Source organism: Excalfactoria chinensis, chromosome 2, assembly GCF_039878825.1.
Source record: "Excalfactoria chinensis isolate bCotChi1 chromosome 2, bCotChi1.hap2, whole genome shotgun sequence".
Lineage (NCBI taxonomy): Eukaryota > Metazoa > Chordata > Aves > Galliformes > Phasianidae > Excalfactoria > Excalfactoria chinensis.
The window spans coordinates 116,293,199-116,318,151 of record NC_092826.1 but is presented as its reverse complement, the minus strand read 5'-3'; the positions used below and the strand labels follow the sequence as shown (position 1 = coordinate 116,318,151).

At 39.2% G+C, this 24,953-nt stretch overlaps 1 protein-coding gene across 3 annotated transcripts in view; it reads right to left on the bottom strand.

The window, feature by feature from the left end:
- Positions 1–24,219, bottom strand: part of DNAJC13 (DnaJ heat shock protein family (Hsp40) member C13) — a 52,210-nt gene extending 27,991 nt beyond the window's left edge. For 2 of the 3 annotated variants that reach the window (XR_011902955.1, XM_072330545.1), the window contains exons 1-21: positions 24,012–24,219; positions 18,306–18,386; positions 13,519–13,594; positions 12,888–13,037; positions 12,506–12,547; positions 11,242–11,442; positions 9,936–10,142; positions 9,762–9,857; positions 9,544–9,635; positions 8,569–8,735; positions 8,393–8,472; positions 8,143–8,312; positions 7,150–7,249; positions 6,801–6,908; positions 6,228–6,383; positions 5,634–5,690; positions 4,194–4,315; positions 2,984–3,059; positions 1,918–2,013; positions 1,615–1,758; positions 376–390 (exon numbers count right to left, since the gene is read on the bottom strand). Coding sequence is in view for 2 of the 3 variants with exons in the window: in XM_072330545.1 (XP_072186646.1) it covers positions 376–390; positions 1,615–1,758; positions 1,918–2,013; positions 2,984–3,059; positions 4,194–4,315; positions 5,634–5,690; positions 6,228–6,383; positions 6,801–6,908; positions 7,150–7,249; positions 8,143–8,312; positions 8,393–8,472; positions 8,569–8,735; positions 9,544–9,635; positions 9,762–9,857; positions 9,936–10,142; positions 11,242–11,442; positions 12,506–12,547; positions 12,888–13,037; positions 13,519–13,594; positions 18,306–18,373 (2,223 nt within the window). In the remaining variant the exon portion in view is untranslated. The remainder of the gene's footprint in view (positions 1–375; positions 391–1,614; positions 1,759–1,917; positions 2,014–2,983; positions 3,060–4,193; positions 4,316–5,633; positions 5,691–6,227; positions 6,384–6,800; positions 6,909–7,149; positions 7,250–8,142; positions 8,313–8,392; positions 8,473–8,568; positions 8,736–9,543; positions 9,636–9,761; positions 9,858–9,935; positions 10,143–11,241; positions 11,443–12,505; positions 12,548–12,887; positions 13,038–13,518; positions 13,595–18,305; positions 18,387–24,011) is intronic. The other variant, XM_072330546.1, reaches the window with a different exon arrangement.
- Between the last annotated feature and the right edge of the window lie 734 nt (positions 24,220–24,953).

The window sequence follows — 24,953 nt, the reverse complement described above, 5'->3', positions numbered from 1 at the left end:
ACCAAAGCAGTCTCAGTGCTAGCAAGATTACCAGGATAAGTCAGTATGCTTAATATACTGCATTTCACAAACCAACCATGCAAGACAACAGTACTGTTAACGCTGAGCTAAACAGGCAAGCAGAGCTTTGAAGACTGCTTCAAAAAAATCCACGAGACCAGCAGTTCCAAAGCTGATTTCTGGAGAAAACTCCAGAAGACTACTAAGTTCTGGAAAGAAAATAATCAAGGTAAGTCACATAAATGTCTCACCACCTGACTTGGCTGCTGAAAGGTTCCCTAGTTTGCTCAAGCATTAAACCAGTGCTATGTACTACATGCAAACAAGAGTCTGAGCAACATAATTCACACACATGGCTGAGATACACAGACTCACCATATTATTCCTGTCCTGATTTTAATGGCAAGTTGAAAGAAAAGAAAAAAGGAACATTTAAGAAGTCACAATCATTAAACTAATTCAAGGTGGTAATATCAAACTTGCTACTACTCTTTCAAAGCTACTGTTGCATATACATGAAATTCAACAGCTCAGAACCCTGGACTGAAAAGCAATCAATCTCTTAAGCCTAGTATACAGACAACGTGCTTAAAGATGTCTGCTGAGACTAATACTGCAAAACATCCTGAAGTGCAATTCATCTTTACGTTGCCATTTTCCATTTTTTTATGCTTCACTTCGATCCTAGTTCAATATCACTCTGCAAAGTATCAAAATCCCGCACCTCAAACATCAAGCTTTAGCAACATTTTACAAAGCCCCACGTTCAAGCTTAGTGTCGCAACAGATCAAGTATGAAGACTGGTGTGATCAATATCTCACATTCCACTGCTCTTTCCATCCTTCCTTCTAAGTAAGGAAGGGATAAACAGATTGCTTCTATTTCCAGAATGCACAAAAACAAGTTTAGTCACGAGACTAAACAAAGTTAAAGGAAACACCTCATGATTCAAAGTCTGTCATACAGAACACAAAAATAGAATTATGAGAAAAAGGAGATCTCCTACACTTTTACTGTCTCAGATCAAAATAAACCACATATCACTACAAGGTTAAACTTAGTTTTATACATAATCTTTTGTAATTTAAGCACTGAAATATGCGACTTGCTGTGCAGCTTTGTCAACCTTCAGTGAAGGTCAGCTGATGAAGAATTTGTATTGCTGGAATGCAATACAAGATAGTATTAAGCTTCAAGTAGGTTCTACCACATACAAAGAACATCATTTCAGATGTAAACAGCTGTTTGACTAAATTTGGAAGAAGTTATGGATGTTCTTGCTATGTTTCAAAGCATTTCCTATTCTATTGTATAATTAAAATGGAAAAGATGCATATAAGCTGCGCTGTTGTTTGGCAAGATGTGCTAAAACAAGTTAAAGCTTGGCCCATATCCCAAACACATTTGTTGACTACATTCTTCCTAGAACCCATTTCTAACAAAAGATGAAGACCAGTAAGAGTCAGAATTCAGTAAACAGAAACAGAAGAAAGACGTTCATCATATAGTCACACATCTATTACTGGATGTTGCCCTATCATTTCATGGAGATAGTGATGTTCCTCTCTATGCTTAGTAAAGTTGCTGTAACAGAGAGCTTTAACTATTTTTACCTCTTTCTGAGCTATTCCCATTCTATCTCGCCAGTGCATCAAGACTAAATCCACTTTCTCTTTGGCGAATTTTTCAACTTCTTTTGCAGCTTTTCCAGCGAGTCTCTGCCACTCTGGCACTTTATTAAACTTGCCATATTGATCCTGTGGAATAGATACTATTAGTTATTTGCAGCTGCAGGCTTATTAACATGCTAGATGCAAATCAGTGCAATATTTAAGCTTCTGCATTAAAAAAGAAATAAAATCATCAGGACTACACATCTAGAGAATGGAGAAGGTAAGACAGAAGCATTTACTTACAGTTGCGATTTTTAAGTTATCTCTAACATGCATCCTATCAGCATCTTTTTCAGGAACAGGATCAGTACTATCAAGGTATGCCAGCAAACCTGGTGGCTGAAAACATTTAAAACCAGTATGAACAGAAAAACATGACAGTAGGCAACAAGATGTTTTCTTTAAATTAGAAAACCTCAAAACAGAATGAATATTATATCTAAACCAAGTATGTAAAGCTGCAGCAGCTCTTGGCCTGTAATAGCTAAATGCTACCATCCTTAACAGACATGTAATTAAGTTCAGGTACAAAGGAGCTCTTTTGCCTATATCCCATTTCTTAGGAGAGAGCTTGATGAAGCTATGGACTGCAGAAAAAGCAGAAGTGAACCTACAGTAATACTGAGGCAGATGAACACTGAAAAGGACCCATGGCATGATGGCACATCCTCTCATATGGACACACTACATTAAAGACAACATTCTCATTTGACTAGGCTTTCTGGAAGTCAGTGACCAAGAAAAGGACAGTCCACTTTGCCAAAGATAAAAATTAAAAATACCAGTTATTTTAAGTGTCATTTCTCCAGATTTAATAATTCCTCACAGCACTACTTGATAAACTAGTTTCACTGAAGCAACTTAAGAACTTCTCTGAAAAGCTGAAGAGTGGAACAACACAGGAAGTATGAGTGGAATAACACAGGAAGTATCATCCAATATGTAAATTCAGCAGAGTTACAAGCAACTAAAGCTAGAAAGGCCTGAAAGCATAAGCAGAACTTGCTTTAACCCTTACAAGCACGAAGCACTAGGGACTCTTGCTCAAGGTGATGTTGACAAGAAAGTCAAACACTATTGTACTGAACATTATTTCTTTAAAGAGTGGCTAGAGAGTAACGTACTAAGAATCTCAGGTGGTTTGTACAAGCCATCAATATCCTTCACAATGATACCAGACTGCTGGTCTTCCTGGCTGCAAATCCCTCCCCCGATGAAAAAGCAGATGTTTTAACTATAGCATATCCCAAATTTCCTAATACTGCAGCAGATTTTACTCTTACCCTGCCTATATCCCATTTTTACTCACCAAAATACGTTTCAGCAGGTTCATAGCAGTTTTGTTCTCGGCTGTCCAGAGGCCAACCAAATGTCTACTTAGCTGCCTGAAAAAAGTCATTGAGAAAAAAAAAGAAAAAAGCAAATTAGTATTTTATATAACTTTGTAAACTACAAAAATCTACACCCTTGCCATGCTGGTGAAATGAAGATGAGCAAAAAGTTTGTGGTCTTGTGTGTAAGAGCACAAAGCAATATATTGTTCCAATTCAAGTATATGCTCAGCATGCTTTAATGTGTTGGCTTTAAGAAATCTAGTGAAGTTAGTGGAACAGTAGCAGCACATGCTTCTTTTTACCTAGACCTAAAAGAACACTTGAGCAATAGAGCAGAAACTAAACATCTAATCTAGAAGTGTAAGTTTATCCAGTTGATCTGTTACAATTAGATTTAAGTTCTTAGCTGTTCTACGTGTAGTCCTTAACACCAGTTATTGGCTAGCATAGCCTCTTCTGGGAGTCTGCCTTCTATGCCAACTAACACCTTCTGCAAGTGTTTGTTAACAATGGTTCTAACGTGTTAAACTAAAGCAGCACTTAAAAACAAGTTGTAAGTAACTCCAAACAGAACTCGTAATAGTGGGGGTTCCATGCTAGCTCTCTTCTGAAAGACAGAGCAGCAACAAGTTTTGCTGGTTACTGAACTTCTTCAGCAAGGTGTATACCTTCAGTAATCTTATATTAGGAGTGATAATTCGGTTGATTCCCCCATTCTGATCAGCATGCCCTCCGGCCTGCTCTTAGAGCTCACGTGTTCTACTCGCTGCTGAATTTAGGGAACAATTTCTGCATGAGGAGACTTCTCTTAGACAAATGGTTCATACCAACTGCATACAGGATGCCTGAGGTGTGCATACTAGGATTTACGCAGTTGTCTAATAAAGCTGAGCCTTTTTGCAAGTTCAAAATATTCTACTTGCTTTTTCTTTCTCTGAGTATTTTCAGGAAAGCAAAACAAAACAAAACTTGAACCTTTCATGAGCAACCTGAATCCCATTTCGGCAAAGAAACAAAATCACTTTGGCTGCAGTCTCAGTTCAAGTTTGCTCTACTTAAATATTCCATGTGCTGAAGAAAATATCATTCTAAAGGATTGCAAGAACTCTTTCCTGAGCTCCCAATGTATCCTAGGCCAGCACTTAAGACTTTTTAAACATGATATATCAAGTGAGACTGACATACCTATTAGTAAGCATCCTCTGATCTGTGCTTATTGTAAACATAGCAGTGTGCAAGTGACGAGGTAAGGCACCTTCACTGAGGGCAAGATCTTGCATTTTGGTAGCAATCTCTTTGTCTCCTTCCTTTGGAAACAGGGCAAGATGATTACTAGAGAAAGAATCTTAGTTAAGCTGTTTTTATCTTAGTCTATAGTTCCAAGACCTTCCTGACCATCAGCTATGTCAACTAGTATCTAGAAGTCAGTATCTACATTACAATGTGCTTTAACTGCAAGTTTTCAACAGCAAATGATCAAAGTTGTAGTAAAGTCAAGGCCTAGATGACTGGTAGTTCTATCTATGAGGACAGTAACTGGATAAGATGTGCAAGACAGATCCTATGATAGATCAGGAGATTAGTTACACATTTATAATTACCATCTCCACACTACACGTGCAAGTCAGAATTTAAAAAAAAAAAAAAAAATGACAACCACAAGTAATTGTTTGTTGCTTGAATTTGGCCAGTAGGAACTATTTCTAACAACATCTTGGGCTTTTGTTTTAGACAAGCATATAGATAAAAGCCACTCATCCAAAATATGCTGGCTGCAATGAATAACTGAAAACAAAACTTTTGTTCCATTTTTACTTGGCCATGTACCTTTTGAGTTCAAACAATAAGAGTCATTGAAAACAGTATAGCAACATTTAGCTAACACTATCTTGTGTATCAATGGAAACTTGCAGATCTCTATTTCAAGTGTTCATTCACTTCCATTCCAAGAAACAACTAGATGCAATTCAGATGCATAAGCTGTTGTGACACAATGAGGCTCTAACTTAAGACCTGAGTGCTGAGAGTCAGTTAGCAAGGTCACAATACAACAACCATGAGCACCCCTCCAGAACTATGGACTTGGCCCATGCATAATGATATAGCTCTGGTATGGAAGCTATCCAAGTCAAATCCTTCATTAAAGCAAGAAGAAAAAGAACAGAGGTTGACATAACTAACTTTCTCTGGAACACTTCTGCCTGCAAATTCCAGTTTCCCATTCCATCTGGCCATTTATTATAAATAAAGAAATAAAAATCCCCCAAACACGGCTGTTTCTCCCTAAGATACCCTCTTAAACATGCAGGACAAGTCTAGTGGTTCTGAGGTATGTGATTGAGCTACATACAATATTAACAGCCAGACCTTGACTGCAGTATGAAAACATGCAAGGCGCTACCTAGTGTCCCAACCTGCATGCCTTCTAAACCCTCAAGTGCAAAATAAAGCAAGTTGCTATATCAAAAGACCCAGGATTAAGGTAGCATTCTGTTCTTCAACCTCCCCCTCAAAAAGTGAAGAAGCTAACGTAACAAACATCAGGTATTGTTGAGACAATACTGAGACTGCATTTCTGAAATAGGCAATGAATATTTAGCACGCTTTCCCAAGCTGAACTCTCACCTCTATTATTGCCTTCATCACCAAACCTGCTCCTTTCACAATTGCCATGGAAGGATGCTACAACAGAAAGTTAACAAAAAAATTACTTCTATTCAAGAAATTAACTCTTCTAACTCTTATTCACAGAGAAACAAAGTTGACAGGAAGATGATCTAGCTTAATATAAAAAACGCATTTTAAGGTGTTTCTGGAAGCGCACCTTAGATAACATTTTGCAATGACCTAACACACCATTCACTATAGAATAACTTCCTCAAGTCAGTATCTGAAGAAAGCAACAGGCAGAGGAATTTAAGGCGGATAAAGTTTAAGCACATTAACAAGCTGAGCAGTAGACAGACTTGCCTTTCAGTAGAGCCAGAAAAAAAAAAATCATACTAATTTCTTGCTCTAACGACATTAGAATTTATATTTTAGAGCAAGAAAACTCATATTTACTAATATGCTTGATAATACACACTCAGCATTATAAGCAGTTAACACTAGGGTTTCCTCTTCAAGAAATTGAGAGGAAAAAAAATCTATATCTTAAGCAGCAGCAGGACTAAAGTCATTCTTATTTCAGACAGCAGAATAATAATTGCCAAGTCTCACCTGAAAGAGCTTAAATAGTGTTCTTCCATTAGTTGCCACCATTTCCAACAACATGTCAAACTGCTGCCCTTCAGTAGTCTCACTATATGGAGCACACAGGGCAAATGTCAGGAAGTCCAGAAGTGAACTAATTACAAGAGCACCTGTCCCATGATCCTGGAATTAGCAGAAAAACACTACCAGATTACTCAGAGTAATGACAAAGTATTGTCTCCTAGAACATACCAAAGATTCACAACCCCATATACCAGTGTATTGCAAGTTACGTTTTTTAAGTTTTAAGTCCCTGAATACCAGTTAATGCTACCATCTTCGTTAAACAGAGCGCCCTGCCTTCCATATTAAACATGCATACTTTTTTTTCAACACTACATACCCCATGTTCTTCAGTATTCATAGCTACATTTCTATCCTGCCCAGATCCAAGTCAATTTAGTTCAACACTGAAACCTACTCTATGGTTTCTGCATTTAATCCCAGGTACTAATACACTGAAAGATATAGCCAAGTATGATTGTTATCACAGCAATTAGGAAAAATGCTTTAAGCTATGTGCTTCAAAGTCTGACTTACCACATGAGAATTAAATTTCTCTAATAGATTTTCTAGAAATTTCTTTGAAAAGAGAAGGGAAGCTTTGTTCAGCTGTTCCTGCCTCAAGTCATAGTCATCATGCATGGGCTGTAAGAAAAATAAATAAATAAAAAAATCACAAATCATCATCATTTCAACCCTGAATTATTAACAGCCATAGTGCAAAAGCCACACACATTACTGCAGGTTCAGGTGTACCAAGAAAACATTATGGCAAGTTACTTTATGTTTGAGCGCACTGCCAGCTGAACTGCAGTCCCTATTTCTACAGCTTTTAGCTTGAAATCACATATTACAAAAGTGATAGATACTAAAACTCAATACTTACACACATAAGAGCACAAAGCATGTCAATAGAGGCATGGGTTACTCCATCGTTGTTCCTTTTGAGGGCCTTCACAACCTTCATCCCTAATCGTTCTCTAAACCTTTTGAAAGAGAAAAAAAATAAGAAGCAGAACTACCAAGATTAGATATGAGTGTTTCTAAGCTTGAAGACTAGTCATGGACTAAAAGCAGCCTGTTCACACTTTATTCGGCAAAACAAAACCCCAATGTTTATAGAAATTTCATATCGCTTGGTAGGAACACAATAACATTAGACTTTACTGTTGACAGTATGCAGCACATTCACAAAAATCAGGCAAATTTGTATGGTCACAAGATAGCGTTAGTGCAAGACACTTCACACACAAAAAAACCCAGCTTTTTTTAAAGGCCTCAGACTATGTACACTACTTCACATCATTCATTGCCCCATTAACCTGAAACCAGAAGTGTTCTGAAGAATTTCATTTTCAGAAAAACATTAAGCATTTTTTTTTCCCTTTTTCTTTATGCTAGTCAACTAAGACAAAATCCAAGAAGCCTATACTTATTACTGCAGGAGTACAGCTCAGCTTATAGCATCAGATTAAATTTTATGTTGAACTGAAGATGACAGTAATGACATCAACATAGTTTCTCACGCTTGAACCATCTACTTCAAGGACAGATGAAGGTGCATTTTAGAAGTATTTTGTCTAGGAAAATATCACTGAATGGTATTTGACCCTTAAAGGAGAGTATTTAGGAAAGAAACATCAGCTTTACAAACCAGTGATCACTTAGAATTCTTAATTTACATAAAAACCCAATGACAACCCCAAACTACTGGGAATGATGATGTGCACAACCTACCAGTCTTTTTCTGAAAGAAAAAGCCTTAAGTCAAATGCTCGGCTTTTAACATCAGACATAAAAAGTTTGAAAAAAAACCAAAAAACACATGCACGGAACTGTTTTCACCACTGCTTCTAAGCTTAAAAGACTTCTTGCTTACTTTGGAAGTTGAGTGAAGGCAAGGAAGCCTGCTTTTGAAGCCACCAGTCTTCTTACTGCTTGGAATTGGCTTTCAAGCTCTGCATTAGATGCTGCCACATCTCCTTCCTGTGAGAGCAGTGCTGTTATGGCATTATTAATGAGTTTCTCCTTGTTTTCTGAGAACAGACCCTGGTTAAGGGGTAGGAATTTATTAATATGCTTATGCATTAACAATATCTTAAGAGAAAGGGCAGAGGATTTGTTCTTACATCCTGTGTAACTGCATGTAGTACTCCGCTATAGGAAATGTTAGCGTTGAATCTGAATACAGCATCTGCAAAGTTACCATCTGGAAGAAGATAAAAATTTAAGTATGCAGCATCTGACTAAGCATCTGGATGGTTAAAAGAGCATTATCAAGCAATGTAAATAAGCTTTAGCTTACTTGGAGGAGCAGCCAAAAACCTCAGATGAAGGCTCTCTACTTCTTCATCTACAGGCATACTGAGTAATCCCCAGCGCTGGCCTTTTTGTGTGGAGGTCATTTTCACACAGACATCCCGATTACCAGAAGCTCTCACTCCATCCAGCAAACTAGCTAGGAGAGAATCTCTGGGTTGGGAAAAAAAACATGCCAATAAAAGTTAGATAGGAGAAGTAGTGCCAATACAAAGAAAAAAGATGGTCAGAATGGAAATCAAGAATAAAATGAACAGTAGCACTACATGTATTCTCTACCAACAGTGATGCTAGCACCTACACCTCTTGAAGAAGTCAAACTTCCTAAAGTACATTTTCCCACTGTAAGAACAGAACTGTCTTACATCAATTACAGACAGCTGCAGTCTTTCACTAAAGGAATCAACTCTAGATTGTGTGAGAACTCAACTCAACTCTGTGAATGTGTTATATGCATTTAAAGTTGATCCTTCCTTATCCTTTCCGCAAAACCTCACTCAGCAGGATTACACTGCAACCACACTCAGGACTAATGTTCTGCTGGTTGTTCCAAGTAGAATCAACTAAGACTGTGTCGAGCCTTTGAGCTGTCTTCTTTACCCTACTCATTTTACCACTCTACTTTGACAATGCTTTATTTTCACTTACTTTACAGTCTAACCTAGAATGACAACCACAGAACAATACTGTTTACAAGGAACAACCTTCTTTTCCTTTATGAACTGCTGAACATCCTTACATAACCACCTGAAAACTTTCAGCAGATTTACTTGAAGTTCAGATGAATGTAAAGGGGAGAGATTTAGATCCTGTAACAAATCCTGATTTATAAGTGGCAGATCATTAGAATAACAGAACTTTGAGTTAACACCTTCAAGGGTTGGTTTCTGGAGGCCGAGACCCCATAACAATACAACGACAACCTCCATTTGAACTCACAATCCACAGGAACTCCAGTTACCTTTCTGTTGAAGAGTATTTCCGAATTTGTCCTTTGATAAATTCAATGGTAAAAAGTTGGGGATTTTCACAGTCACATACTATTGCAAACACCTAGAAAAAGGAATCATATTCACAAAGTTATTTTTCTACTCCATAAATACCTTATACACATTATCAAAATCATACTGTTGGAGCTTCAACTTGAAAGAGTGTTTACTAAAGAAGGTTTACTCTTACCTCTCCCAAAGGTTTCAAAGTCACAATGTTATACGTAGCTGGATCCCGTTCAACTAAGCACGCTTCTGTAAGAGCTAGTACTCTTTTCACAGGTTCCTTGAGAAAAAAAGTTATGTTAGGATAGAATTCATAGCACTTCAGAGAAATTTAGTTAGTTAAGTATGATACCCTTACCAAGTGTCTAGGTGTTATTTTCTGGACAACAAACTCTGCTAAAGATGTTATAGATTCGTCATTGCTGTATTTTCCAAAGCGAAGATTCAAGTATTGCTCAAATTCTAACGATTCTTTCCTTATCCGCAGAGAGATGCCTATGAAGTTGCCAGCATGTTCTATTGCACTTTTGATGATTTCCTCCCTTTGTTCAGATGCGAACAAGTGCTGCAAGTTTTAAGAAGAAACAGGTAAAGTACGTGGCACACCACAAGAAATCAGTTCCGTACATAATCCTTCCTTATATATACATAATATATATGCTTAACAGTGGAAAATCTTACCAGCAGCTTGGCAAGCTAGGGTTGCCTTCATTAAGTGTATAAAGAGAAAAGGTATTTATTACAAAAAGATATCAATGATTAGATTTAATTTCCCTCTCAAAAAAAATTAAAAACATATTCCTAAAGGCTATTTTACATATATAAAATACATACCCATAAACGATACCCTTCCACATATTAACATGTCATTAAAGTAAATGTCTGCATGACCTGTCTGTCCACTCTTGGCAACAGGCTTACAAAAGTGAGGAACCAGAGGGAACCACAGTATGGCAGCCTTGTAAGCTATCTGTAGGGCCACCACCTGACCTTGCTGGATTGGCTGTAGAGGATGGCACATATACCTAGCTTTATGCTAGAGAAAAGCATGCTATAATACAAGAATGAGGGAAAACCTGATCTAGGAAAGATATTCATACATTGTAGTGATTGAAGTAGTGGTAAATAAATTAGCGAGCACAGATTTCTAGAGGTCAATTCAAGCAGCTAGTAACATAGCATTTAGAAACATTTCTTTAAATTTTAAAACAATAGTATAATGCAACAGACATTTCCCAAGCAAATTACTGAAAATCAGATAGAGATATAAAAGAAGCAGCATAATCAATGACCAATCTAATCCTGAATACTTGCATCAATTAATTAGATTAGTAGTGCTGCCTGCCACTTCTGCACCTTTGTGAACTGTCAGCAAATCCCATGTACACAGAGCATTTATATTCACTATCCATATATCAGTATTATTTTACACTCCACAGTTTTTACACACAATTAGCAAAAGCCCCACATGCTGTTCTCAAATGCTTCAATTGATTTCTGATTACGGTGTAAAAAACTATTTAAAACCTGCCTGCAAACCACAAGGATCCACATCTGTATCCCACAGGTGCACATACTTCATTCAAATTACACTGAAGCCTCCTTACTGAATATGCAGACATAAACAGCCTAATACAATACCGAGATATTGTTTCAGTACTTACCAATCTACTAAATCCTCCATAGAGGATACAGAAGCCTCCTTGGTAGCCAGCAATATCAACAAAGCCTTCAATGTTTCTGTAGTCATAGGAGCACAGGACTTTATTTGTTGCAGGATCAATTTGGTCAATACCTCCAGGAGTCACTTCCAGAATCACAGGTTTCCTTGTATCACTCCAGTGGTGTTTATAACAGTTGTATCTCTGCAGTGAGTGCTACTTTTAGACATTTCCACAAACACACCTTTACTACATAGCAATAATTTTTCAATCTAGCAAGTAGCGTGGGAGTAAAGTTCAAAAAATTTATAACTTCCCTCAGTGCTCTTATCTATAATGATAAATTAAGGGAAAGTAGCTACCGACTGGCAAGGAAATCACAACAGTCAAGGCTTAAGCAACATGTTTTGAACAGAGAATAGCAATCCTAAGAAGTAAGTTTGTCTTGCTGTAGAAAGTGGTAAAGAAACAGACTACATGCATATGTGGATAGGTAAGGAATTACTTATCACACAAGATGCTGTTCAGCCAATAAAGACCAGCTGAAGGAAAACTCATCACTAGGGGAAAAGATATCATCTCTTTCAGTCATACTTCATTACAAATACAGACCAAATGAAGCAAGCACAAGTTAGAGTTATTTGGAAATTACGGTCAGACATAGGAAACTCCCATATTCGATCAATGTCACTATGGTCATCACTGCAGATCTAGTCCGTGCAACAAGTTAAATTAAGTCATTTTGTGACCAGAAGACATAAAACAAAGCACAAGATTCAACTCTGTATATTGCCTTGCTTATTATTATGTTGCATTCATTAAATGGCAATCACGTCCTTACTCAATAAAACCTCATGTGAAACAGTATTTCCACGTCAAGCACTTAGGATGTTATGCAGCAGATCATACAGAGTTAGAAAGCAGAATATGGGAAACAGTAAACATTGAAAAATGAATTAAAGCTTGTTTCTATTCCTTGCAAATAACTCCATGCAACAAAGCCATTACTTCAGTAATGACATTCGCTGCATGTACCACTGTGAGCCTAAGGCCAAGAGAAGAGAACTCAAAATATTCTGCCATTCAAGGGATTCTCAGTGCTCTTGAGCAAATTCTGATTCTTCCTCAGAGCAAGACTTCAGATCCCAATTTACAAGAGCTATTCAAAGTAGCACACATAGCACAGACGTAACTTCCAAGAACACTGTAGAAATCTTTAAATCATTCAATTCAATAGCGTAGTGAATCAGACAAGAAAGATACTTACTCGTCCTGTGATTTTTCCTTCCGAGAAGTCTGTCCTGAATCTCTGTTTAAAAAGAAAAAATAGCCACGAATGAATGCAAATGCTTTAGTTGATCTGTCCAGTTAGTCTAAATTCAAACTGGCACAACCAATGTGTCATTTTAAGTGATTTTAACTAAGCCTCACTGAAAACTCACCATTTCAGTGCAGTTAAACATTTTCAGTATTTTTAGCTTTACTCGCTTCTTGTGCTACACTAATCGCTGCAACAGATACTAGATTGGGTACATCAGCTCAAAAGACAACTGGCTTCTCAACTTTTTACATAAGAAAACACAGCAAACAACCACAAACTGTAATGATAATCAAGTAATTACTGCTTGTTTGAGACAAGATTAACTTACCAGTGCCTCTGTAAGGAGTTCTGTTCTGTGCTCAGTGGAAAACTTCAGAGTTTCAGACTTTCTTCCGCTCCCTTTGCGAAAGGTTAGACTAAATTCTGTTCCTTGTCCTTTTCCAACAGGAGAAATGCTACAGATATCTCCATAAGGCCACTAGACAATTGGAAGTAATTAGGTTAAAATTACTAATTTTAAAACTACATCTCCACTTCAAACCCATTAATACCTGTAATTACCAAGTGAGTTGCTGTAATGAGACAATAGCTGGCATACTAGGTGACAGCTTTAGCTTGAGCTCTCTATTTGACACTTGGCAAAGTAAGTAAATGCCCTGAGTCCCTTCAGGGACATGCCTTACAGTAATAAAACTTATCCCAGTTCATTTCTAACTGCACATCCAAAAGCAAACTATCGTTTCCTGGCTATTAAATTGCCTAGAAGTACAAAAATTGGATATTTTTAGAGCTAGTGAAGGCAACACCAGTTTTCTGTTTTTGCTGCAGCTCTCTTCTGTTTCTACTCAGATCCCACCAGACTATACAGCTTTTGAAGACAGAATGCCACTATGTACAGTGGATGGTGTATAGGAGTTAGAAAGCAATTCTAAACAGCCATGTTCAAAAGGAACAGTTACCTGATTTGTAACTTCTAGAGTGTTTGGATTGTATGTGGTGATGGCATGAGTTCCAACTGAAAAGACTCTTTTATACCTAAAATAAGACAGAACATGTTAGTTCTTCCAGAAATCAAATACAAGTCCTGTTGAACTGTAGACATTACATTAAGATGCTGTATACAAGCCATTGTTAGGAAATGGATAAAGAATTCTCTTTGTTAAGTTCAGTTCAACTTTATAATATGTTAAGCTCCTCTGTCCTACAGAGTCATAAAGGAGATATACATATTAATGGCTATTAATAATGTTTCCTTATTCATATCTTGTATGTTATTGGAAAAGTCAGGACCAAAGTCTCTTGAAGCCTGAAGTGGAACGTGCTACCGACATAGGCCAGAATATACTAGAAGAAAATAGTTTCACTGGAAGTTCTAATCTTCAAAGATTCAACTGCATGACCTCTTCAGGGTTAACAAAAAGAAAAAGCATCCTACTGAGGGCAATGTCCAAATACCTCTTGAACACTGACAGGCATGGGAGGGGGTCAGCACTCTGAAAACTTCTGTGTGAAGCTGTCTAAGGCTGGAGCTGGAATATGAAATAACCAATTTGCACACCTGGTCACAACACGTGACTTGGTCATAATAGCCAAACCTAGTTTTCTCTGCTTTGAGGAAAGCTAAGACTACTATATCCAGAAAGTCTCAGATCACAGCAGCTGTAAGTTCAACATGCGGCTAGTCATTTTACAGGCACATTAAATACTGACTGCCATAATGCATAAAAACCAGCTGTAGCAGGGTCACTGATTCTACTTCACATACATCAGAAACAGGAAGCATCAAGCTAAAGACAACTAATTTCAATACATAAGCATGAAAGTGAAGCTTTACCACGGTTTCATTTCTTAGGCATGACCTGTACAGCATATCCTGAAACATCACTATGTAAAAAGACTACTTGTATTTCTGAAATAGTTTTGCAACATAAGCAACCAGGATTTGAAGCATGATTATTACTAATACCTTACTGTTCACACAAAGTCCCGTCCAGAAAGCAAAGTCAAATCTGAACCAGAAGCCAGTTAAATCCATGGTTCTCTTGACTAAAGAAACAGGACCTGAACACCCATACCTTTTTCTGAATCTGAATGAAATAAGACTACTTTGGCTAGTTATCCTTGTTAAAATTCAGCATAGCAATTTAGGTTTTGGGTAAACTATGGTTTACCAGAAACAGGTAAGATCAACCAAACAGTTAACTGCTCTGGATTTGCCATACCAAACACTACATCAAGGGTAATAGATCCCTTCTTCCCTCCTTCCCTACATTCCTGCATTACAATCCTTTCTACTCTCTCACTTGCCAGGTCTGCAGCATGAGCCATCATTTGTGCATAAAAACCAAGCTAAGGATTTCTACTACAGCTACAAAAAAAGAAAAAGCAATAGTCTGCATGGAATTCAGAACTCAACTACCATAATTTGTCTGAAGATATTACTTGATTTATTCTTTTTCTTTTCACATTAGCAAGGCAGAGTATCACTCTGACACAAACTCCTAAACCTCATCCCCTACCATTTATGACAATTTCACTTCCAATAAACTGGCACAAGTTCAAACCATTACTGACCCAAATAAGTTTAACTAGAAACTTAAGCAAGCACCTTTTCTTCAAAGCTTAGAAAACCTGTGATATTTAATTGCTACTTTTTAGATACAATATTTATTGGAAAAACCCATATGATTTTCCATACAGTTGAATTTTCCTTACTAAATATGTTACTATATCATTTAAGAAGCAGGTCAAGAAAAGCAGCAACGAACACCTAAAGTCACTACATTTGAAGTTACTATGGCTGCTAATAGTTCCACTATATTCAGTCTATCAATGAATGCTCCAGTTCTTGGAATACAATGAAAATCTTTTGAACTGCTCCTTCTCCTCTTGTTGCACAATTTAGGTAAGTACTCTTTTATGTTTGCAAATAAAGCTTGTTATGCTGTTCTTAAAATTTATCACAAGCAATAAAACACTGTTTAACGTTTTATTTGCTCATTTAATACACTGAAGAATCTTCAGAGACCACACCAATTGTAAACCAGCTTCAAACGTGACAGCTGAGACTCACCCTTGTATTTCAAGCAATAGGAAGTATACTCATTATCCAGCACTTCTGACGTTAGAAAGAATATAGGACGTAAAAGCAGATTTGTTCATTTACCACTTCCTTCCTTTTCTCTCCCTATGCAAATTCAGAAGACTTAATTCTTGTTGCCTGAACAGAGGCAACGTGAAAGTCAGTTTTTACTCAAAACCTAAACTCACTCTTGACCAGACCTTCACCTTTAAATACACAGAACAGCATTTATACCTCCAGGCTTTGAAGAATCTAGTGCCAGGATGTTTTAAGAATAAAAACTCGAAGCAAATGTCCTTTCTTTCTATTAAAAGACTACTGCCTATTCACTAGCTTCTTAAAGGCACTGTTGGACTCAGAAGTAATATAAAACAGTGTTCCATTTGCAGAACCTCAGTCCCATTCAAATATCATTATCTGTACTGCTAGAAAATACTGTAATGCAGCTCACATACAGAATGCCAAATCATAAGAACACTCAGTGACTGAGGCACATTTAATGTTATATATTACATTATTGGTTTTGCGTGCATTGTTTTTTTTTAATGTTATCAATAGATGACACTTGGGATGCATATGGAACAGTAAAATACTTCTCAGAAATTAGTTCCATGCAGCAGCATGTTAAAACTGTGAGAGCTGTATGACTTAAATGCAGACTTTTCATGTCTGCAAATACCAAGTGTGCATTTAAGTATTCAAATGCAAGTTTCTGCTGCAACCTAACAAGCAGCAACTACCCACTAAATAATCCTACCCCCTTGTATTACAAGAAAAGGTGAAATGCCAGTGAGCTTTCAACATAAGTCTGTTTTTAGATTTAGTTTGAGGTTCTATAAAAGTTGATCATTTATGAGAACAATACCAAAGTTCAAGATCATCCTACTGTGACTTCAAATGCTTGCAACATGAAGAAGCAGGCATTTTAATGGAAGGTACTGGGCAAGAGATGTAATTTGAGCACTGTGTATTTTACTTCCAAATGGCTCAATTTGTATGCATACTAAACTTGCAGACATACACAGGAACTTCAGGGGAAAGATCAGACAGTATTGTGAAAAAGGAAGATTAAGAGAGAGAAACTAATTCTAGAGTTCAATCCCAACACAATACTTCATTGTTACTAATGGAGACAGCTTAGTCCCACATGCTCACAGAAATCCAGATGTGTAGATCTTAATTCAGGTAAGCTTTGATTTAAACAAATACCTACCTTATTAGAACTGGGGTATTTAAAATCATACTCGAGAATCTGTCCTAATAGAAGAAAGCTTTCACCCTCAGAGGCAGCTGCTTAGATCACTGTGCACTCTGGACTAACCAGAGGATAGCATTTGATGATGAAAGGACAGAGAACTCTCCAATTAGATAATGAAGCAGTTTTGTGACTCTTCAAAGCACAGTCGAGAATGACCTGCATCTGCCACACCGCAGTCCCATCTTCCACCCCAGTACTCCCAGTGTTTTAATAGAGAGAAATCAGGAAGCATTATAATTGGAAACCACGTGCTGATTTTGCCTGCAACAGTTAATTTCCTTCATTGAAGCTGGCATGGTGCTGTGTTTTGGATCTAGGACTGGATAATATTGATAGCTGAACAGCACTTACACTGAGTCACGGACTGCTCTGTTTCTCATGCTGCCCTGTCAACAGGTGTGCAGGGCATACAAGTTGCTGTGAGGGGACAAGGCCATGACAGGTGACCCAATCTGGTCAAAGGCATACTCCATACCATGTGGTGTCATGCTCAAAAATAAAACTGGAGGAGCTGGCAGGTGGCTGCCAGTGTTTAGAGGCCAGTTAGGCGTTGGTCAGCAACTGCACTGTGCGTCACTATTTCTTTTTTAACTTCCCCTTTCCTATTAAATTGTCTTCATCTCAAGTGATGAGCTCTTGCACTTAATTTTTTTCCATTCTCTCCCCTACCCCAATGGGAGGGGTGAGCTAATGGCTGCATGGTGTTTAACTGCCTGCTGAGTTAAACCACAAGTCAAATTAAGCCAATTTCCACTTACTGTCCAAGCAGATTCAGACCCCATTGTTCAGTTTTATAATTAGAACAAAACAGAACTTGTTCTCCTGAGGTGCAGACAATGTACCCTCTTTGCTCTGGTGATGTTTAGGTAGCAAGCAAAAATCAACAATCCACAGAGCTGTTACGCACATGAGAACGACAGTGGGCAACATTACCAAAGAAATCCCTGCACAGCTTCAAAAAGGATGTTTAACAGCTGACTTCAAACAATATAACAGATATGAGAACTTAAAGGATAGTTTTCCTTAGAAGTCCCTTAACTTTTGAAGACAGAGCCACTGTTGAAGATTCTTTTTTTTTTTTAAATCTAAGAGACTTCCATTAGGGATAAGTGCATATTTGAGGATGTCTGTTGCTAGAAATAATCTCAGTAGTTTAACAGATAATCTATTACACAACATGTTAAGTATTACACCAAAGTGTGGGAACATGTACAAAGGTAGGCTGAAACACGATGTTTGAAAGTCAAATTAATTCTAGTGAAGACAAAGTCAGTTCAAAGACTGTGCAGAAGGAGCCTCTAGTTCAGTTTTCATCTGTGAATATAAAAACCATCTAAATAAATCTAATTATGGCAAGGAGAAATGTCACATACAACATCAAAAAAAACAAACACTCAACTACTTACTTTCCCCTCCATGAATGTTTTGTCGTGTAGAAACAAGCAAGATCTCTGTTTTCTCTTATTATATTCATTTTGTGCCAAATCCTAGGAATAAGAGAAACATCCTGTTTATATTCATTATTTTCATTTACAGATGAAGTTCAGTAATCATTAATGCCCTTTAAGACACTCAATTCATTGCTCTGTCAATTCCACTTGAAGATAGCATGACTGTTAGCAAACAGTGCTTTGGTTAAGTTCTTGATAAGTTGAACACAAATCATTTATTTCCCTGTTTTATTATACCTACTACTCTTAACAGCACAAGGGCACAAAGCCATTTGCTCCCTATTATTTGCCACATTATCACAATCACACTACTTCTGCAGCATTGCTGCTGTTCCAGATTCAAGCAAGTTTTAAGTCACATCCAGAATGCCAGACTCCATGATCCTCTGTTCTTGATTACTTGACTAGTACCAGTGTAACAGCAGCCTTGGAATATCACATAGAACAACTGCAAGAATTCATATTCATTGCTTGCCTGAAGCAATGTTAAAGTAACTCAGTCCCAGCCACAGTGTACCGCTATAATCTGGTTATCTTTCTACATTCAGACAATTCTACTCGATCAACAACAGAAAATTGCTTATTTCTACTCCATACAAGTTATGGCTATTCTCTTTCTGAGCAAAGTCTGTAGCAGTCATGGAGTCGTAAGAAGAACTAATAGCCTGACGGAAGTTAACTTGAGAATTCCTTCCCTCAGGTAAAGTCAGCACAGTCACTATTACCTACCAAAGAGAACTTGTTGCACTACTCCCAGGTACAAAAAACATAATAAATCAGTGACTCAGTCTTCAAGTCAAATTTTCCAGAGTTAATAACCTCACTGACCTGTAGCAAGATGAATTCTCTAAATCTCACACTTGGAAGCAAAGTTTCAGGACTTAAGCTATTGAGCAGCATCATTCCTGAAGTTCTTAGACAGAGTAAACTGGAAAACTATGATGTATTATTTCCATAAGTAGGCATCAAAATAGTACACTGAGTTTGTCCAAACTACACTTTGATACACAGTGGCACATTTCAGATGTGATAATTTTTAAGTTAGCTTCCAGAATGAAGTGCCTATCATAGCTCTCCTTATTAAACTAGCTTTCTTAACATTATCATATTAGCAAGTAGAATAAAAGCTCAAAACAAGACTACCTCCCATAAGTATGGAATTGCAAGTTCGATTTATCTGTAAACTCCACAGTTTTGTCAGCACCGGACTACCCAGACCTGACCACCACCTGCTTTAGAGTAGAGTAAAGCAAGATGTTCTCACACCTGCAAACTCTGATATCGCTCTGAGAAACACTCAGGAGTCCCTTCCACCAATTCCAACAGCAGCACCTAACTAGATTCAGGATACTGATACATGAAGTCTTGTAATCACAGAGGAAGCAACAAATCCACCTGACTTTTTTTTCCCCTTAGACTAAAAATCATGAAACTTCAATGCTTTACTCATCACTGTGCCTCTGCAGAGTAATTGCAACCATCTCCCCCACTGAGAAGACTAGCAGAAAAGCATAATATGCCAAGAACTAGTGACAATTAATTCCTGTACACATTTTCCTGCTGTTCAACAGAGAACAAGGCTAACAATAGCCAAGTGTTCTGAGCTGCTGCACTGAAGTTCAGAGGTTATTTTGTAGTTGCCTGTAGTTCCACAATGAGAGCAAGAAGAAAAAATAGTTCAAGTCAAAGATGTCTTAGAAATAAGAAACTAAAACACCACCTCCTTTGACTCAGACACTGTAACTTCAGTACTTGAGACAGTACAACCACAGCAAGTATTATTAATAATCATGCTTAGCCATAGTGCCAGTGTAAGATGCAGTGGCCTGCTTAGTCATAACAACATTAATTCATCAAAAGACAACACTCTTAGTATTTACCTCCATCTTTTTCTTTTGCCATCTAAGTCCACTTCTGAGCCAAGTCAGTCACCTTTCTGAAGTTAAATGCTGCATTTCACTTTTAACAGCAGTCAAGCCAACAAGGCCTCAACTTTCATGATTATTTTAGTGTCCCGCAACACCCACTAATAGAAAAATCACAACTCCGAAGGTTGTTGGGAAGATACTGTAGTGCAGATTTTGGATATCCTATACACGTAGCTCTCAGTTTTAGTAACAGATCAACAGTTTAGCTCTATTTCTACAGGCAACAACTAGTCTGAAAATAGTATTTTAAAAACATGCTCCACCTGTTTGAATAAGAAAGCATGCTGAATGGGGAATATAGCAAAAAAAAATAGAACAAACAAAACACAAACAACAAACCTGAGGTTCCTGTAGGTAAAATATTGTTCATTACTTGCATATTAAGTTCAGAGAAGACCTAATGCACACTCTCAATTCCTGAATAGTTTAGTACTACTATATTAGTTTATCCCACAGGACAGAAGTTGAACGATGCTTTCCTTTTTGGCTCTTGTAGTGCTGTAAGTAGCAGTGGAACAGCATTCGGGGAAGAGCTGAAACCACATCTATGTTTTGTGTGTACCACAAACAGCAGCCCCTAAAATTAAAGAGATTGGACTGCTACCAGGACACCCCTGCCTCTGAATTTAAGCTACCTGAATAGGTGCATTACACAAGCTGCATTCAACTTGCATACACTTATCAATTTTCCATCCTTCAGACAAAATTAGCATCTGGGAAACTAGAGTCTATTTCAGGAAACAGAGATAAGTCAGTCTTAAACTAATACTTGTAGAGTTCGAAAGAAGCTGTGACCTTGTAAGCATCAAAGCAGTAGGCATAGCTGTAATTACTTAAGCTACAGAATACTTAAGCATACAGTCAGAATTTTGCCTGTGGGTTCAAAATTTATTTCAGAATTCAACTGCCATATTCCCTGTCCATATTATTCCTACGCTATTATTTCAACCCTCTCCTAAGTGAAGGTTTAACCTATGTTAAGGTAGCAGTGCAGGGCCCCAAACAGGATTGTTCCACTATACTGTCACGATGGGAGGGCAGAAGCATTGATAAGATTATACTTAAGGCTGAAGTGTGACTTTCCTAAGAGAGCGAACGCATGCTGAGAGGATAAAAAACAGTGACCAATTGAACAAAAGCGAGAGCGAGGCACTGGTAAAATACACGGCCCTGTTTATCTGCAGTTCTACATAAACACCTTTTAGCTTACAGTTCTGGAACCTAATTCCCATCATTTACATATCTACTGTAGCTTTTAAACGTATTATTTTAATCTGCACTGAGAAGTTTTAGCTGTCTCGGTTTCATTTGCCTCTTTCACTGCTCTGTTTGCTAACTGGCAGAGTTCCACCTTCAGACAGATTCTTCAGGAAACATTAAACTCTTCCCTACATGTAATCTGCTCTTAAAGTACTACAGCATAATAAATTTCGGAAACAGATTTGTTCACTTTTCGTGCAAGAACTCACAGCCCTTTTTGCAAGGTGAGAAAGATGAAACCCACATAGATCCTTAAAAGACAATCACTGCAGGCCACCTCAGCCACAGCAGCATCAGTGCCTTCACCAAACCTGGACACAAACAGGTTGAGAATTTCAGCTTCACTCCTACCAGGAACGACAGCTGTGACAGTTGTGTCAATCTCAGCTGACTGCTCCCACTCACACACTGAAGAATACTACTGAGGACAGATTCTTCCATGCATGTTCTCTTCTTTGTCCTCTGTACAGATCAACCTTTTGCTGAATCAATGAACCAAAGTGATCCACTAGCCAAACAGGTATGAGAACAAAAGTGTTTTCACATTAATGGATAAGAAAAAAAGGAGTGTCCCTTTCAGTCATAGATTAGCCACCTTGTCATGTTTTTTCAGAGTATGGTTCTATGTCAAGTACTAATAGTAAGGAATGATAATCAAGCTTCTTTTGGCATGAGAACAGCCTTTCTGCAATCAAACCGAGAAGCAAAACAGTTGAATATTCAATACACAAACAAATGGCTGAATACTAGGTGGAGACTTTTTTTTCCTCGAGTCAGTAAGCTTCGTTTACTGAGTTTGAAACAGATTGAAAGAAAAGTCACTGGCTTGGTCTGAAAAATAGACCCTGGCCTATAAGACCAGCCCTTAGCGCAGCACTAGAAATGCAGTGATTCAGTTCCTCAGGACAATTAAATCTTTGGAAACATGACGAAAACCACATGACACCCAGAGGAGTAAGCAATACATACTAAATCATTTCAGACATTTATTCCGGCAAGGCTAAAATGCAAAGTAAAGTTCCTGGAAAGTCTATGCAACGTGGGGACAGATATTCAGCTCTGAGTCTCCAAACACTTAGAAGAATAGAAGAATTTCCAGTAGTAATGGAATTTCTGGTTAAGTGCTCTGGCATTTGGCCATCCACATCAGAGAGGAATTGGGCAGAGATGCAGATCTCTAAAACGAAACAGGCTACAGCCAAGCATTGTTTTTATCTCCATAATATGGGACCTGTATTTTGAACCCAGTTGTGGCAGACCTTGTGTAGCATCTTATTAACTCGATGCAAAGATGAAGCCAGCACTCTCTTGTGCAGTTTCCCTCCTCAACAAATCTCACTACAGGCAAGTAGCTTAAGGAGACTGTTTATCAGCCAGAAGCAAAAGTTATTTGGAATCAAAGCTTCAGTTCTAAAACAGGCTATTTTCAGAAAGGCTGTATTACTTAATCAGCAGCAGCATGAAACAAAGCAGCTATCGACCCAACTTTGTTTTCTCTGATTCACTGCCATTGATCCAATTTCCAGAAATTCCAGAAACACATTCACACAGACTCCAAACCCAAACATTCTCACAGCTTGAGAGCACAAGGCTGGAAACGAAACTAAAACAACGCCAACAAACCGTAGCAGTTAGACAACACTTTCGAAGCTCACCCCTGCCATACAGCTGTCAGGGCACATAGCAATAGGTGGGACACAGTCCTGCAGGCTGTGAGCAGAGTGCTGCAAACACAGCCATTTCATTTGCATGTTTGGTTCACCTCCCAGAATGCAAGTAGTAAGTGAAAAGCTACCTTGGTAAGAAATTTTGAAACTCTATGAAAAATAAGTTTCTACGTTAAGAGTAGATTTTCTGAGGTACACGCTTAATTCTGCCCATGCTCTTCAAGCGTACTATTAACACTGAAAAAATAAAGAAGCCAGGAAGCACAGCCCTTCTCCTAATCTCCCCCGATCTTCATTAGTACCAAAGCACCTCAAGCTGACCACACGTTGATCAGTGGCTGGGACGAGAGCAATAAGGTACCCCCTTTTGATGGGCACACGGGTGTCTATCTAAGGCAGAGGGAGAGCACACATTCTGCCCCACGGCCACAACAGCTGCATGAGAAACCGTGCGTTCGACGGAACTCAGGGCAGGCTGAGCACCGAGAGACCCGTTTTTTCCACAGAAGAACGCGCTGTTTCAGCACCCATTTCCACACCTGGAGGAGCGGCACTGCGCGCACGGCCCGGACGGTTACCGACCAGGGGACCACCGATATCCGCCTATCACCACAGCGCGGCAGCGTGGGGCCCCTTCCGGGCAGATCGCTGCCTCCCGCGCGACCCCGCTCCCCTTGCAGCCCGGAGACCGGCCGCGCACCCCCTCCCCACAGGCAGCGCCTCACGGCCCGGCGGCCCCGCCCGGGGCTGTGGAAGGAGGCGGGGGCCGCCACTACCGCCTCACCTCCCCCGGCGCTCGGATTTACCTGGCCGGGGAGCCCGCGCTGCCCGGACTACCCCCACCGGCGCCACGCTCCCAGCGATCAGGGTGACGGGCCACTGAGCGGAGCCCTCGCCCCCCGCCCGGCAGCCGCTACACCTCTCCAACTCCCTCAGAGTCTGGCGCTGGAGGCCGCCATCTTAGTTCCAGCAGCGAGACCGCCCTCTCGACGCAGACGCCGTCAGACCCGGGCCCGTCACGGGACACGGTCAGCTGATATATTGCTTCCCCATCACCTCCCCCTTCCTCACCCGCCGGCCTGGCCCGCGAAGCCGCCTCTCCCACCTTCCTCCCGCCCCTTGCCCTGCCCTACCGGGAACCGGCAGGAGGGGGAGCGCGACCTACGCGCATGCGCAAAGTTCCCTTTCTCTTCCCCTCAGCTTTAGAGAGTGGGCGGGATGGCGGTGGTTGTTGGGGCTGCCTGCGAATTTGGTAGCTTTTTGTGTTGTATTTGATGATCTTACTCTATTAGTCCACGCTACACCAATTAGTTTGGGGCTCATGGGCTCATTGGTCGTTTCCCGCATGTGTTAATTGCTCTTGTGATTTTTGGAGGATGTCTGTGAGTTATTAAAGTTTCTTTTTGTGGATAATCCACGTGTTGTGGTGAGGAGAGCTGCAGCTCTGCCAGTTTTCCGTGCCCTCTGCATCTTGGTTAAGCATTCTTGAGGCCTGGTGGTGGTTTCTTGCTCATCATTGAGGTGTGTGTCACTAATGAGAAAGAGATGCTTTAATTGGAAACACAGTGTTGCTAACCTGTAGCTACCTCTTTAAGGCTGTACGTTATTGTGCCGAGAAAGGAGGGGAGATTTAGATTAGATATTGGGGAGGTTTTTCACTGAGAGAGTAATGGGCTGCTGGCACAGCTGCCCAGAGTGGATATGAATGCCTGGCCCATGGAAGTATTTAAGGCCAGGTAGTTTGGGGC